The sequence below is a fragment of the Tauraco erythrolophus genome, chromosome 4 (assembly GCF_009769465.1).
Source record: "Tauraco erythrolophus isolate bTauEry1 chromosome 4, bTauEry1.pri, whole genome shotgun sequence".
Lineage (NCBI taxonomy): Eukaryota > Metazoa > Chordata > Aves > Musophagiformes > Musophagidae > Tauraco > Tauraco erythrolophus.
The window spans coordinates 586,231-600,763 of NC_141468.1; the positions used below are offsets into that span (position 1 = coordinate 586,231).

At 70.0% G+C, this 14,533-nt stretch overlaps 2 protein-coding genes across 2 annotated transcripts; one reads left to right on the forward strand and one right to left on the reverse strand.

Moving 5' to 3' along the window:
* Positions 1-471: 471 nt before the first annotated feature.
* LMF2 (lipase maturation factor 2) lies at positions 472-9,239 on the forward strand. Its single transcript, XM_086611161.1, has 14 exons — positions 472-568; positions 1,129-1,382; positions 3,053-3,081; positions 3,403-3,599; positions 3,827-4,005; positions 4,212-4,350; positions 4,739-4,873; positions 5,009-5,114; positions 6,042-6,138; positions 6,279-6,461; positions 7,561-7,729; positions 8,321-8,432; positions 8,689-8,797; positions 8,889-9,239. Exons 1-14 carry the CDS (start codon positions 472-474, stop codon positions 9,237-9,239), a joined length of 2,157 nt encoding a protein of 718 aa, XP_086467287.1.
* Positions 9,240-9,933: 694 nt separating this feature from the next.
* Positions 9,934-13,054, reverse strand: MIOX (myo-inositol oxygenase). Its single transcript, XM_086611164.1, has 10 exons — positions 13,037-13,054; positions 11,852-11,914; positions 11,515-11,595; positions 11,112-11,274; positions 10,972-11,039; positions 10,747-10,856; positions 10,579-10,646; positions 10,323-10,372; positions 10,121-10,233; positions 9,934-10,042 (listed from the first exon to the last, which is right to left on the reverse strand). The coding sequence occupies exons 1-10, from the start codon at positions 13,052-13,054 to the stop codon at positions 9,934-9,936; spliced, it is 843 nt and encodes a 280-aa protein (XP_086467290.1).
* Between the last annotated feature and the right edge of the window lie 1,479 nt (positions 13,055-14,533).

Here is a 14,533-nt window from a genome sequence, read left to right on the forward strand (position 1 = left end):
AGTATAGCCCAGTACAGCCCCACATCCGATCTAGGTGGTCCTGCTCCGGCAGGGGGACTGGACCGGATGATCCTTTGAGGTCCCTTTCCAGCCCCTGGCATTCCGGGATTCTGTGAAGGGACCGACCCCCCCTCGCCACAGCCCCCTGCCGGGCAGCCGCAGAGGGCGATGAGGTGCCCCCTCACCCACCGAGCAGCCGGAGCCCGGAACCGGCGAACCGGCGCCACCGCTCCCCCCGCGGGGCACAGAACCCGCCGGTCAGCGGAGCCGCCCCGAGACCAGCCGGGGGGGGCGCAGCCAGAGCCCCGGCACCCCCCGCCCGCCGCTCCCGCCGCCCGGACCGCACCTCAGCGCCCGCTCCGCCGCCGCCGCCGCCATTTCGCGCTTCCCGCGCGCCGCTGACGTCGGTACGCGCTGACGCAGCGCGCGGGGCCGGGGCGGGGGGGGGGGGGGCCGCGCGCTGCCGCCGCCATGGGGGAACCGCCGCGGCGGCCGCGGGCGCTGTTCCTGGCCGGGATGGCCGCCGCCTACCTCGCCGCTTTCGCCTCGCTCTACGTCCAGATCCCCGGTACGGAGCGCCGGTGGGCCCCGCAGCGCGGGCCGCGGCGGGCGCTCCCGGTCCCGGGATGCCGGGGGGGTTGGGGGGCGGGGGGGGGGGGGATGCGCGGAGCCGCCGTCGCCCTCCGGGGCCGCTGGGTGCGCGGTCACCGCCGCGCCGTGCGTGGGCAGCGCCCGGGGCTGCCGTTTCTTCGCATCCGGGCTTGCCCCCCGCCCCCCCCCCCCCCAGCTCCCGGTGGCCGTTCTCCCTCATCCCGCGGTTTCCAGCTTCCCTGCCCGAGGAGCCGCGGGCACCGGGGTGCCCCTTTCCCCGGGCCGCCCGCAGCGGGCAGGGCGGTTGTCTCCCTGCTACGTGGCCGAGCTGTGGCTGGAAGTCGCTGGGCTCTTCCCACTGTCGCTCCGTTCCCAGTTTTCCTAGGAAACTGGGAGAAATAGGGGGAGCCCAGTGCCTCGGCGAGCGGGGGGGCTGCCGCAGAGACGAAGTCTCTGCGGCAGCCCCCCCCCGCTCGCCGAGGCACTGGCATGAGGGGCTCCCAGTTTAATTTCATCCTCACCATCCCCTTTTCCCAGGGCTGTACGGGAGAGATGGCATCCTGCCAGCCCGCAGGGTCCTGCGCCTCAGCGGGAAGGGGCTGTGGGAGCAACTGCGGGATGTGCCCACCTTGTTGTGGTTCGGTCCCCGCCTGGGTTTGGATACGGAGCTGGGCATGGAACTGCTCTGCCTGCTGGGCACCCTCGCCTCCTTCGGTGCCCTGCTCTTGGAGCCCCTGCGGGACAGCCTGCTCTTCGCCCTGCTCTGGGTGCTCTACCTCTCGCTCTACCAGGTAGGAGGTCGGGGAGGAAGGGGGGTTGAGGGTGGGGGGAGGCTGGCAGTGCCCTGGAGAGGTCGGAGCTGGCACCTAGGAGGGCAGAGAGGCGACATTCTTGCTGTAGTATCGTTCTATGGACTCCTGGCGTGCCCGGCTCCCCTCCCTGTGGAGCAGGGGAAGGTGCTGGAGACTCCCTGGCACGCCTGGGGGCACCCTGCCCTACCCCTGCTCTGGTTCTCGCTGCCATCTCTGAGATAAAACCCTCCCAGACTCGCCTGCGAAGCCGATTCCCACACCGCTGCGGGGGTAGCTCCATCCCCTGCCCACCCACAGCCTCACCAAGCGGTCCCCGGGCCCTTGTCCTGGGCACCGGGCCCTTTGCCTGTGTCTAGGAGAGCTTTGTGCCCTCTAGCTGCAGGTGTGCCCTCCTGAGGGTCGGTGCTCGCTGCCAGGGCTGGCAGCTTTGTGCGGGGGAGCTCGGGTGAGTTGGAGTCCACTGGCACAGGCAGCAGGAAGAGGAGGGTTTCTGTGCCCTCTGAAACTAGGGCAATTAAAGAGTTAAAAAGGGCCGTGTGGGCTGTTACCCTAGGGAGCAACTCCCCTGCCCTGCCAGAAGGCAGCCGGGGCAGCTGGTGGGGGCAGCTGGTGGTGCCCGCAGCCCTCGCCAGTGCCTCCTGCCAGGGCTCGGGCCATGCCCAGCCCCGGTGGCTGCCCCGGTGGCCGCAGGGAATGGCATTGGGAGGCTGGGAGAGCCAGGTGCCAGCTGTGGGAGCGGGGTTTCTCCCGTGCTGGGGGGCAGCCCCCCATCCCCTTGGAACTGCTCGCAGTGTTCCCCGGCACACGGCTGTGCCCTGCGGGGAGCCGTTGCGAGCAGCCCTGCCCAGCCGCGTGGCCCGTGTTTGGCACCCCAGGAGAGGCAGGAGTGGGATCCGGAGCGACTCCCCGCCATGGCAGGGAGATGAGGCGGTGCCCATGGCTGCACGGGGCTGGGCACCCCAGGCAGCCCTGGGTGACTCCCACCCCAGGGCCTCCATCTCCCAGTGCGGCGGTAAAGATGCCGTGCTGCGGCGTTGTGCCAGCGGAGCCTTCCTCTCCTCGCTCCCTTTTAAGGGGATGCTGGAAAGTCCCTGCTCCCTGGCAGCACCAGCCTGCCTCCCCTCCGGCTCTCCGCCTCGCAGCCGGCTCCTGCAGCCGGCTCCACCATCGGGTGCTGCCCTGAGCCTGGCTGCGCGCCGGAGGGTCAGCACCCGGGGCTGGCAGCACCCGGACAGTACAGAGCAGGGCTCTCCTGCAGCCCCCCAGCCTGGTGCCCGCCTCCCCCTTGCCAGTGATGCTGCTGTGCCGGGGGCACCGCCCTGGGTGCCGGAGCTGAGCTGTCCTGGGCAGCAGTTCCTGGCACAGCGACCTCGCTGGCACATCTAACCGGGGAGCGGTGCCTCTGTGGCATCCCGGTGCTGCCGCTCTTGGCAGCAAGTTGGAGCTGCCGCTCTGCTCCTTGGGTTTGGCCCGTAGCCTGGTCGTGGCAAAGGAGCTGCCAGCGGCGGCAGTGATGGGAGCTGGGGGGATCTGCGGCCGCCCCTCGGCCCTGCTGCCCCCTGTGCCCGGGGTGGGCGTGAGGAAGGGGCAGGGGGCCGAACCCACGCCTCTGCCCTGCCCGGCTCACCGCTCCGCTCCTCTCTCCGCAGGTGGGGCAGGTTTTCCTCTACTTCCAGTGGTAAGTCAGCCGAGCCGGGGGGCTCAGTGCCAGCTGAGCTGGGGGGACTCTGTGCCAACCGAGCCAGGGGCACTCTGTGCTGGCCAAGCCGTCCTGCCCCGCTGTGGCCGGGCCGTGGCTTGCCCAAGCCCCAGGGTGGGGAGGGCTGTGTGCCCTGCGGGCAGCAGTGACCCGGCGTGCCACTTTTGGGAAGCGGTGACGGGCCGGCCAGCCCCTTGGCACCCCAGGGTCTCAGTACCAGTGCGGCCGGGGCGGAGCTGGCTGCCCCAGGGGGTCCGCAGCCCCGGAGTGGCAGCGGGGGGATGGTGGTGTTCCCCGCAGGGACAGCCTGCTGCTGGAAGCGGGGTTCCTGGCGGTGCTGGTGGCCCCCCTGCGCCCGCTGAAGTGGCGGTCTGTGGCCTGGCGCGCCCATGACGGCGTCACCTTCTGGCTGGTGCGCTGGCTCCTCTTCCGGCTGATGTTCGCCTCTGGCGTGGTGAAGCTGACCAGCCGCTGCCCCACTTGGTGGGGGCTCACAGGTGAGGGGGGTCGTGGGTTGTGGAGTGCCACAGGCTTTGGGGCACCCCTGCCAGGCAGGGGGAGCGGGGGGCATCGCCCCGAGCCTCAGGTTGTGCCTCCCGTGCCCTGTAGGCAGCTGCTGCTGGCACCTCTGCCGTGTTTGGCACAGCTCTGCGCTGGCTTTGCCTGCTCCGAGCTGTGTCCCCGTGCCCCTCCCTGCGCCCCTGACCCCTCCTGTCCCCCTCAGCTCTCACCTACCACTACGAGACCCAGTGCATCCCCACGCCAGGCGCCTGGTTCGCCCACCAGCTGCCTGTCTGGTTCCAGAAGTTCAGCGTGGTGGCCACCTACGTCATCGAGATCGCCATCCCCCTCCTCTTCTTTGCGCCCATCCGCCGCCTCCGGCTCTTTGCCTTCTACAGCCAGGTGAGTGGGCAGAGCCGGGTCCCCCGCTCCTGCCGCCACGTGCTGGGGGGCTCCCCGCGGGCAGGGGCACCGGCTCAGTCTGCGGGCAGGGCCCCCCCGGGGTGCCGTGCTGGGTGCTGAGGTGGCCGTGCCGCTGGTGGTGGGTGCCTGACGTCCTCTGCCCCGCAGCGCTGCGACACCCCAGCCCTGCCTTCGCTTCTCCCCAGGTCCTGCTGCAGGTCCTCATCATCCTCACGGGTAACTACAACTTCTTCAACATGCTCACCATCATCCTGGCCTTCTCCCTGCTGGACGAGGAGCACGTGGGGCACTGGCTGGGGCGCAGCAAGAGGAGACACGCCAACGGTGAGGTCCTGGGCGCCCCGCTTGGGGGCTGGGGTCCCGTTTCTGCTGTGCCAGGGTGGGGAGGGGACCAGGCCACCGTCACTGCCCACCCCTGTGCAGGTCCGACAGCGAGAGGCGGCGTTCTGGCTGCCAGCAGCTGGCAGCTGCCCTCTGGCTTGGTGCTGAGAGCTGCTGCCAGCACGGCCACCTCGCCTGCCCCGGGGTGGGGGTCTGTGCCCATGGGGCGCTCGAGCTGAGGCCTCTGTGAAGCAGCGTGTTGGCTCCGGGTGTGGGGGTGTGCTCTGAGCGCTGCCCGCTGCCTGCCTGGGCACTCGGGGCACGGTCTGCACCCCTCCGGGCAGCGGTGGGTCAGGCTCACCGAGCCCCCGGTGACCCTGCTCTGCCACAGCCTGGCCCCCCAGCCTGCGGTCCCTCCTCTCCGCCCTGCTGGAGCTGAGCACCTACGGCTTCCTGCTGTACTGGACCGTCCAGTCCTTCGGCCTGGAGATCAACTGGGAGAAGAGGCTGCTGGACTCCAAAGTGGGTACGTCGCAGCCAGGCCGGTGGGGGCTGCCGGCCCCTTGTCCCCACGGCCCAGCGCCTGGTCCCCTGCCCATCCTGCGGCTCCCGGGGCGGGAGAGGCTCCATCCTGATCCCTGTGGGTTTTCCTTGGCTCCAGCCTTCACCTACCACGAGTTCACGACGTGGCTGCGGGCGGTGACCCTGCCGCTGGTGGGGCTGGGCTTCCTCTCGCTCTCCTGGGAGATCCTCTCTGCCATGTACAGGTGGGTGACGGGGGGCAGCGGGCACCCCTGGGCCACGCAGCTCTGCGGTGGGGGCTGAGCAGGAACAGGGCAGCTGGTGCTGGTGGCCTGGTGCCACTGCCGAGGGTGCGATTCGTGCCTGGAAGGATGTTCGGATCTCATGGGTGCCAGGCAAGCTGGCATGGGGGGTGTGGAGCCAGGCGGGGGGCCGGTCCCTGGGGCTGCATGGAGTGGGGGTCTGGCTCAGGGGTGCTGGGTGAGTTAGGAGGAATTTTCCTTGGCAGCGTTGGAGCACGGCTGAGCCCTCTGCCGCTTTGGGCACAGCGTGGGTGGCTCCGAGCCCCACAGCTCACAGCTGAAGCCCCAGACTGCGGCCGTGCAGCTCTGATCCGTTTCTGTTCATAGAATCATGGAACCATGGAATGGTTTGGGTTGGAAGGGACCTCAAAGATCATCTAGTTCCAACCCCCCTGCCATGGGCAGGGACACCCTCCACTACACCAGGTTGCCCAAAGCCTCGTCCAGCCTGGCCTTGAACACTTCCGGAGATGGGACAGCCACGGCTTCTCTGGGCAACCTGTGCCAGTGCCTCCCCACCCTCAGAGGGAAGAATTTCTTCCTTAGATCTCATGGAAATCTGCCCTCTACCAGTTTAAAGCCATTTCCCCGTGTCCTGTCACTCCACACCCTTGTCCAAAGCCCCTCTCCAGCTTTCCTGTAGCCCCTTTAGGTACTGGAAGGTGCTGGAAGGTCTCCCTGGAGCCTTCTCTTCTCCAGGCTGAACAGCCCCAACTCTCTCAGCCTGTCTCCAGAGCAGAGGTGCTCCAGCCCCCGGATCATCTCCGTGGCCTCCTCTGGCCCCGCTCCAGCAGCTCCATGTCCTTCTGATGTTGGGGACCCCAGAGCTGAACGCAGTGTTCCAGGGGGGTCTCTTTTGGCCCCTCACAGGTGTGCCTGCGTCCGCGGCTGCTTCTGGAAGCTCTGGGCCACGCTGCAGTGGGCCATCTTTGCCACGGTGACCGTGGGGATGTTCGCCATCAGCCTGGTGAGCGGGTGGGAAGCACCCGGGAGGATGGGGGACGGTGGGGCATGCGTTTGCCTTGGGGTGGGGGGAGCGGGAGGCTCGGCCTGGGCCCCCCATGCCACTCCGGGCTGCAGCAACGGGGCCGCTGTGCCGCTCCCCAGGTGCCCTTCACCTACATCGACTACGAGTCCAACGGCAAGCTGTGGCCCGGCATCCACCGGATGTTCAACGCGGTCGAGCGCTTCCAGGTGGTGAACTCCTACGGGCTCTTCCGCAGGATGACGGGCGTCGGGGGGCGGCCCGAGGTGGTGCTGGAGGGCAGCTACGACAAGCAGACCTGGACGGTGAGCCCCGCTTCATGGGATCACAGATTGTTTAGGCTGGAAAAGACCTTTAAGATCACAGAGTCCAACCGTGAACCCAGCACTGCCCAGTCCCCACTACGCCCTGTCCCTCAGCACCACATCTGCACGGCTTTTAAATCCCTCCAGGGATGGTGACTCAACCCCTTCCCTGGGCAGCCTGTTCCAACGCCCGACAACCCTTTTGGGGAAGAATTTTTTCCTAATTTCCAATCTAAACCTCCCCGGGTGCAACATGAGGCCATTTCCTCTCATCCTGTCACTTGTTACTTGGGAGAAGAGCCTGACCCCCCTCGCCACAACCTCCTCCCAGGCAGCTGCAGAGCGATGGGGTCTCCCCTGAGCCCCCTTCTCTCCAGGCTGAACTCCCCCAGTTCCCTCAGCCGCTCCCCAACACACGTGTGCTCCAGACCCTTCACCAGCTCCACTGCCCTTCTCTGGACACGCTCCAGCACCTCCATGTCCTTCTTGTCGCGAGGGGCCCAAACCTGAACGCAGGATTCCAGGTGTGACCTCACCAGTGCCGAGTACGGGGGAACGATCCTGTCCCCAGTCCTGCTGGCCACACTATTGCGGGTACAGGCCAGGATGCTGTTGGCCTTCCTGGCCACCTGGGCACACTGCTGGCTCATGTTCAGCCGGCTGCCGACCAGCACCCCAGGTCCTTTTCCACCGGGCAGCTTTCCAGCCGCTCTTCCCCAGCCTGTAGCCTTGCAGGGGGTTGTGGTGGCCCAACTCAGGACCTGGCACTCGGCTTTGTTGAAGCAAATTCACTGGTCATGTTTGGTGCCGAAGGGGCAGGGGGGGAGAAGGGCTGAACGGCGGCTGGTAGGGTGGGATGGCTGGGGACAGGTACTGAGGACCAGACTCCCATGGAGCCAGGTGTCCCTGCCCCGCTGGCGTGGTCCCCTCTGGGGCACCCGGCTGTCCCCCGTGGGCTTTGTCCCACTGGAAATAGCTGGTAATCCTGGGAGGAGAGTCCGGGGGAGCTCTGCCCCCAGGACAGTGGAGCTAAGGGATGTCCAGGTCCGACCCCCACTGTTGCTGGAGACCCCCCCAGCCCGCTGTGCTCTGCCTGCAGGAGATCGAGTTCATGTACAAACCCGGGAACGTCAGCCGGGCCCCGCCGGTGGTCACCCCGCACCAGCCCCGCCTCGACTGGCAGATGTGGTTCGCGGCCCTGGGCCACCACAGCAGCAGCCCCTGGTTCACCAGCTTCGTCTACCGCCTGCTGCAGGGCAAGGAGGATGGTGAGCGGGGCTGGGGGCTACGGCAGAGGCGGGTCATGCCGGGGGCTCCCTGGTGCCATGGCAGAGGCGGGTCGTGCCGGGGGCTCCCTGGTGCCACGGCAGAGGAGGGTCGTGCTGTGCTGGGGGCTCCCTGGTGCTGTGGCAGAAGCGGGTCGTGCTGTGCTGGGGGCTCCCCGGTGCCACGGCAGAGGCGGGTCATGCCAGGGGCTCCCCGGTGCCACGGCAGAGGCAGGTCGTGCCGGGGGCTCCCCAGTGCTGCGGCAGAGGCGGGTCGTGCTGTGCCAGGGGCTCCCCGGTGCTGTGGCAGAGGTGGGTCATGCCAGGGGCTCCCCGGTGCCATGGCAGAGGCGGGTCGTGCCGGGGACTCCCCGGTGCCACGGCAGAGGCAGCCTGAGTCCCCGCACCCAGCAGTCGCGCTGCGGCAGGGACCTCCATCCCGTGTGGTGGCAGGGGGTGAGGGGGGGCTGACCCCCTGCAGTGGGTCTGTGCTCCAGGCCCTTCCCTGGGGATTTGGGGCCGCTGGACCCCAGCCCCACAGCGGTTCGGGATGCCCCGTGGCACGGGGGGGGGCTAATGCTGTGTCTCCGGCAGTGATCCGCCTGGTGCAGGTCGATGAGTCCCAGTACCCCTTCGGCGCTCAGCCCCCCGTCTACATCCGCGCCCAACTCTACAAGTACTGGTTCACCGGCAGCGCCGAGGGCAGGTGAGCGGGGCCGGGACGGCCGTGCCAGCGCCCGCACCCCCTCCGCAGCCATGTTCCGCTCGCGGAGGCTGCGGTGCCATGTGTGCCGTGCTCGGGGTGGGGCGGGGGTGCCCGGATTGGGGAGCTGCTTCTCACTTGGCTAATTAGCTCGTTAGCTCAGCGTCCTGCTCCGAGCGCCGCTTCGGGGTGGCGGGGGCCCGTCCTGCTCCCGGCGGGGCGCAGGGCTGGGCGCTGAGCTCTCCCGTCCTTCCCGCAGCGAGGGCCCCGCGCCGTGGTGGCGGCGGCAGCGCGTGCAGGAGTTCTTCCCCACCGTCTCGCTGGGCGACCCCGCGCTGGAGAGCCTGCTGGGCCAGCACGGGCTGAAGGTAGGGTCCTGGCACCGCGGCCGCGCCACGCTGCCCACCGTGCCCCCTGCCTGCGGGGCACCCCTGACCCCCCTGCCCTCGCCCCCCCCAGGACAAGACGCCGCTGAAGCGCCCGGCGGATGCCATCCTGCCCCGGTTGCTGCAGTCCCTCCGCCAACTCCTCCAGCCTTTCTCCGGCCCCGCCGTCCTCTGGTCCCTGTACCTCGTGGCGGCCACCATCTGCCTCCTGCGTGCCCTGGGCCGCCGGCCCCGGGGGGCTGTGCCCCCCGCCCGCCACAAAGGCCCCAGGCGGGGGGAGCCCGCGGACCGGGGGGGCGGCGAGAAGAACGGGCAGGTGCGGAGGAAGGAGGCCAGGGACGCCGAGGAGAAAGGCGAGGGCCGGGCCCGCGGCGCGGCCGACGGCCACAGCGACGGCTTCCGCGGCGCCAAGAAGAAGAAGTAGCGCCCGGAGCCGCCAGCCTGGGCACTGTCTTCCACCCACGGACTGACGCTGCTGCCCGCGGGCCCTGCTGCCCCCCCTTGCCCCGGCCGCCTTCCTCGGGGTGGGGGTCTCTGGCTGGGGGGCAGCAGGCTGGTCCCCACCCCGGGGGGAGCTCACTGCCCGCTCCCCTGCCCGTGCCTTCACGCATCGCGCGGTCATGGCTCGCAGACAGCAGTGCCAGGGCGTGTGGCACTGGCGGGAGTGGCTTTAGGCAGCCGTGGCGAGGCAGTGCCATCCTGCCCTGCCCCCTCGGCTGCCCCCGGGGCATTTGGGGTGCTGTCCCCCTGCCCTGAGCCCCCTGTCCTGGCAGAAGGGCTCTGGCTGTAACGTGCTTCCCCGCGGCTCGGCTGCGAGCACAGAGGTTTCCTATAATTTTCTAAATAAAGCCTTTGACATTCCAGCGCCACGGCTCTCCCTGCGGCTGCCCGGCCCTTGTCCTGCCAGGGGGCAGGTGATGGGGGCAGCACCAGACCCCCTGGTGCCACCCCAGTGGGGCTGGGGGCTGCCCACGGTCACAACTGGCACTGGGGGTGCATGACAAGCAGGTTTATTGGGTGCTCCTGGCGGTGAGGCAGCTGTGGGTCAAGCGTGGGGTGCTGGGTGCTGCGGGGGGGGCAGGTGGGGGGTCCCCATGGGGTGGGCGGGGGGTCCCCGCTCACCAGCACAGCTGCCCCGGGCAATACTTGTCGATCAGGGACTGGTAGTAGCTGCGGAGGCTCTGGACGTCGGGCAGCTCCTTCTGCTTGGTGTACAGGTCGAATTTGCTGCAGGAGTGAGGGGGGGTCAGGGTCGGGGGCTGCTCCCCCTCGGCCGAGACCCCCCGACCCCCCCCGGCCACGCACTTGAGCTCCCTGACCCAGGGCAGCATGCGGAGGTCCTCGTCGGTGCAGAGGTGCAGGTAGTCGCCATGCGCGTGCCAGGGGTAGAAGGAGTGGAAGCGCACCATGTAGAAAGCCTGGGGAGGGACGGGGACGTGCCAGCCCACCCTGGGGTGCCCACCTGCCCCCCAGCCCCGGGGGTCTGTCCCATGCCCCCAGTGCTCACCTCCTTGGGCAGGGCGAAGTTGTTGAACTTCATGACTCTGTACATGTACTCTGGGGAGAAATCGGGGTGCAGGGGGAGCCCGAGCGGCCGGGGCTGGACCCCCATGTGGGACGGGCACCCCAGAGCTGCAGCTCCCCCCAACCCGCACGGCTGGGGCTGCGTCCCCTGCCCTGAGCAAAGGGCTCCAGCCCGAGTCCCCCAGCACAGGGGGTTGGGGGGGGCTGTGTGCCCCCCAGCCGCCCCCCCTGGCCCTTACCATCGTGTCCCCAGGACATGAGGACGTTCTCCAGGCCGCAGCGAGGCTGGTACATCCCGTACTCGGTGCTGGGGACGATGGAGCCAGGTCAGGGGCTCGTGGCTGGAGCCCTCCCTGAACCCCGAGACGCGGAACCCCACGGCACCATGCCCAGGGGTCCGGCCTCACCTGTACCGGGGGTCTTTGGTGTCGGGGTTGTCATGGAAGGTGGAGTCCCCGTACACCACCGACTTCTGCACCTTGCAGCCCACGGGGAAGGTGTCCCCCACCACGGCCCACTGTGGAGGGGTGCCACAGGCGTCCCACCAGCCCGGCAGCGGGTGCCCACGGAGGGAACTCCGGCTGGCGGCACCCCCCAGACCCCAGCGTGCCCCCTCCCCGCCATCCGCTCACCTGGGGCTCCCCGAAAAGTGCCAGGACCTTCCCCAGGTCGTGCAGGAGCCCCACGAGGTGGAACCAGTCTGAGGGCAAGTGGGGCCGTCACCCCGCCGTAGGACGTGGTCTCGCAGAGGGGTGGGGGGCTCTGGCCCTACCTTTGTCAGGATGTGCCCGGCGGATGCCCTCGGCAGTTTGGTAAGCGTGGAAGGAGTTGGGGAAGTCCACGTCCGGGTCCGACTCGTCCACCAGCTGGTCCAGCAGCTCCAGCGCCTCCATGATGCTCATCTTCCGCAGAGAGCAGCTCCCGTACTGGGCGCTCTGGGGACACGGTGGGCGCTGGGGACGGCGACACCCCCCCCCACCGGCAGTGCCACCCCACTACCCCTCGGGACCCTCCCCGGAGCCACATGGGGAGCGGAGGCCCCCAGGCAGGTGGGGATGGGGCACCAGGAAGGGACCTGCAGTGCCAGGGTTCAGGATGGGGGGGCTGTGGCATCCCCCCCCCCCCCCCACTGCGGGTGGTCCCCAGGAGGAACAGGCCACCCCGGGGGGTCCCACCTTCTTCCGCACAAAGTCGACGGTCTGGTGGGTGTGCATCAGCAGGTAGGTCTTGTAGACACGGTCCAGCAGCTTCCCCTCCTGCAGCGCAGTGTCAGGCTCCGGGGGGGTCCGGGGTGTGCGGGGAGTCCCCCCAGCGTCCCCCCCTGCCCCTGGCCTGGGGCAGCAGAGATCCCGCCGCGCTCCTCCAGCCTCTCCCAGCAGCAGGATGGGACCCCCAGCACCCAGCCTGGCGCAGCAGGACCCCCCCAACGCCCACCTGGGGCACCCCCCCCGCCCCGCTGCCTCGGGGTCCCCACCGTCCCAGTGGCAGAGCAACCTGCCCAGCCGGGCTCACCGTGTAGTTTCGGTACTCGGACTTGGCTTTGCCGGACTCGGGCCCCTCGGACGGGTCGGCTCCCTGCGTCGGGAAAGGCCGGGCTGGGGCAGTGGGGCCAGATCCTGCCCCCGGCCCCACAGCCATGGGGCAGAGAGAGAAAACACCCGGGACAGGGTGGTGCTTGAAGGTTATGGAGACCACACCGTCGCCCAAGGAGAGCCCCGAACAAGCGGCATCGCGTGGCATCGCATGGGATCTCATGGCATTGCACAGGATTGCGTGGCATTGTGTGGCATCACGGGGCATTGCGTGGCATTGCACAGCATCATGCACCACTTCACAGCACCATACAGCGCTGCACAGCATTGCACAGTGCCGCACAACGTTGCACACCACTGCACACCCCATGCCTGGTGCGGAGCGAGGGCCGTCCCGTTGGGGTGCAGAGTGGGGGGGCGCAGGGGGAGCTGCCCGCTCTGCCCGGGGTGGGTCCTGGCCCTGGGACACCCCCAGGTTAGGCAGCAGCTCCCAGGAGTCACTGCCTCGGCCCCCCCGCAGCGAGGCCCTTGGGTGCTGCCCGATGCCCCTCGTACCCTGCAGCCCCCCAGGGCTGGGGTCCTGCCCGCCCGCCTGTTCCTTTGGAGAGGGGGGCAGCCCCCCGGGCTGGCTGGAGCAGCGGGGTCTCCAGCGGCTGTGGGACCCCCTTCCCCCCCCGCCCCATGGGGTGTCGCCTGCCGAGGGGCCACCGTTCACTTGCTCCCCGTGGGGCTGGGTCCCCTGTGGGGCTGGCACCCGCTCAGGGCAGTGTCACCAAGGGACATGTAGGGGCTGGGACCCACTTGGGGCAGTGTCCCCGTGGGACTGGGTCCCCCGTGGGGCTGGCACCCGCACTGCAGGGACGACCTGGCTGAGGGTCCCCCCCAAAAGACCACAGCCCCGGTGCTGAGCCGTGCGGACCCCCACCCTGCACAGAGCTGGGGGGTCCCCCGGGGCTTCTGCACAGACCCCATGGGGGGCGACTCTGTGGGGCTGTACCCCAGGGCCCCGGGGGGGGGGGGGAGGCTGCGTGTGCCATCCGCGCGCACCCGGACGGACCCGCACCCCGAGGTGGGGGTGACATGCGAGGGGGCTGCCCCCCCCATGTGGGGCGAGGCGGCTGGGTCGGCCCCGAGGTGTGGGGCGCGGGATCCCCCCCGTACTCACCGCCTGGAGGCTCCTCATGGCGGGGGCGGTGGGGCGCGGGCTCTGGGGCGGCCGCCGGGACCCCCCGGCTTTATCCCCGCGGGGGGCGGCGCGGGGGCGGCCCAGCTCGCCCCGGGGGCAACCGGTCACCCGTTAACCTGGCCCCGGTTAATGTTTGAGCCCGCGGCTCCGGGCTCGGGGGGTGGGTGGGGTGGGGGGATGCTGCTCCCCCAGGGTGGGCAGGGGCTGGCGGGGAGCCTGGCCTGGCCCCCCCGGAGCCGCGTACCCCACGCTGCAGCCCCCCCGAGCTGGGGACCCCCCCGACCCCCGGGCTGGGGCGCTCCGGGGGTGACGCACGCCCGCGTGCGCTGCCATGTCGTGCCATGTCGTGCCATGTCGTGCCATGGCCGAGTAGCTCCTCGGAGCGGGCAGCAGCGGGCACGGTACCGGTGGGCAGCGTGCGAGGAGCAGCCGGTGCCGGTCACCCGCTGTCACCGGTGGCCGTGAGAACCGGTGCCCGCCCCCCCCCACCGCCCCGTGCCAGGTCCCGTTCGCGCACCGGACGCGTCCGCTCCTCGCACGCTTTATTGTGCCAACCCGCGGCCGGCGCTGGCCCGTCACCCCCCGCCGAACCGGCAGCGCGGGGCAGGGGGCTGCGGGCAGGGGCCGGCCTGAGCCGGGGGGAGGGTCCGGGGGGCGCCGGGGCCGGGGACCGGAGCCCCGGCCCGGGAACCTCCCGCTGCAGCCCCGGGACACCTCGGCCCGGTCCCGTCCCCGTCCCGCCCCCTCAGCTGGCTGGAGCGGGGGCCGGGACCCCCGGGGAGGGGGAGAGAGGGGCCGGGAGCAGCACCCCTGAGTGCTCCCCCACCCTCACCCAGTGCTGCTGTGGGCTGGGTGCTCCTGCGGGCTGGGGTGTTCTGGGGACAAGAGTGCTCCTGGGGATGGGGGTGCTCCTGGAGCTGAGGGTGCTCTGGGGATGGGGGTGCTCCCGGGGACTGGGGTGCTCTGGGCATGGGGGTGCTCCTTGGGGACTGAGAAAGCTGCTCCCAGGAGGGACAAGGGTGTTCATGGGGGGATAAGGAGGCTCAGGGTGGGGGGGGGGGAGACAACGACTGGGGCCACACATCCTCACCCCACCAGGCCACAGGGGCAACACTGGCACCCCGGGGTGTGACAGCATGGGGTGACAGGGAGACCCGGGGTCCCCTTGAGTACACAGACCCCTGTCCCATCCCTCATGGAGCCTGTCACCAGTGGGGCCAGGGGCTGTGCCCAGCCTGCCCAAGGCTGCACCAGGGGCCAGGGATGGGGAGGGGATGGGGCAGGAGTGGGGTGCAGGACCCTGGCCTTTCCTCTGCCCCCTTGCTCAGGGACCAGCCCCCAGCACCCACCAGCACACGCTCCTCACCTCTCTGCAGGGCTCCTGGCAGCACAGCGGACACGGACACCCACACTCAGGGTGCAGAAAGGGGACGGCATCCCCTCCGGGGAGGATGGGAACCCCAAGGCATCCCAGCC

Excerpts from the sequence above, each read along its gene's own strand:
- MIOX (XM_086611164.1), bottom strand. Across the intron at positions 11,040-11,111 it reads CCGGGCACATCCTGACAAAG|ACTGGTTCCACCTCGTGGGG; the intron begins GTAGGGCCAGAG and ends ACTTGCCCTCAG. Across the intron at positions 10,647-10,746 it reads ACCAAAGACCCCCGGTACAG|CACCGAGTACGGGATGTACC; the intron begins GTGAGGCCGGAC and ends CATCGTCCCCAG.
- LMF2 (XM_086611161.1), top strand. The coding sequence starts at position 472 with ATGGGGGAACCGCCGCGGCGGCCGCGGGCGCTGTTCCTGGCCGGGATG. Across the intron at positions 1,383-3,052 it reads TCTACCTCTCGCTCTACCAG|GTGGGGCAGGTTTTCCTCTA; the intron begins GTAGGAGGTCGG and ends CTCTCTCCGCAG. Across the intron at positions 8,433-8,688 it reads ACCGGCAGCGCCGAGGGCAG|CGAGGGCCCCGCGCCGTGGT; the intron begins GTGAGCGGGGCC and ends TCCTTCCCGCAG.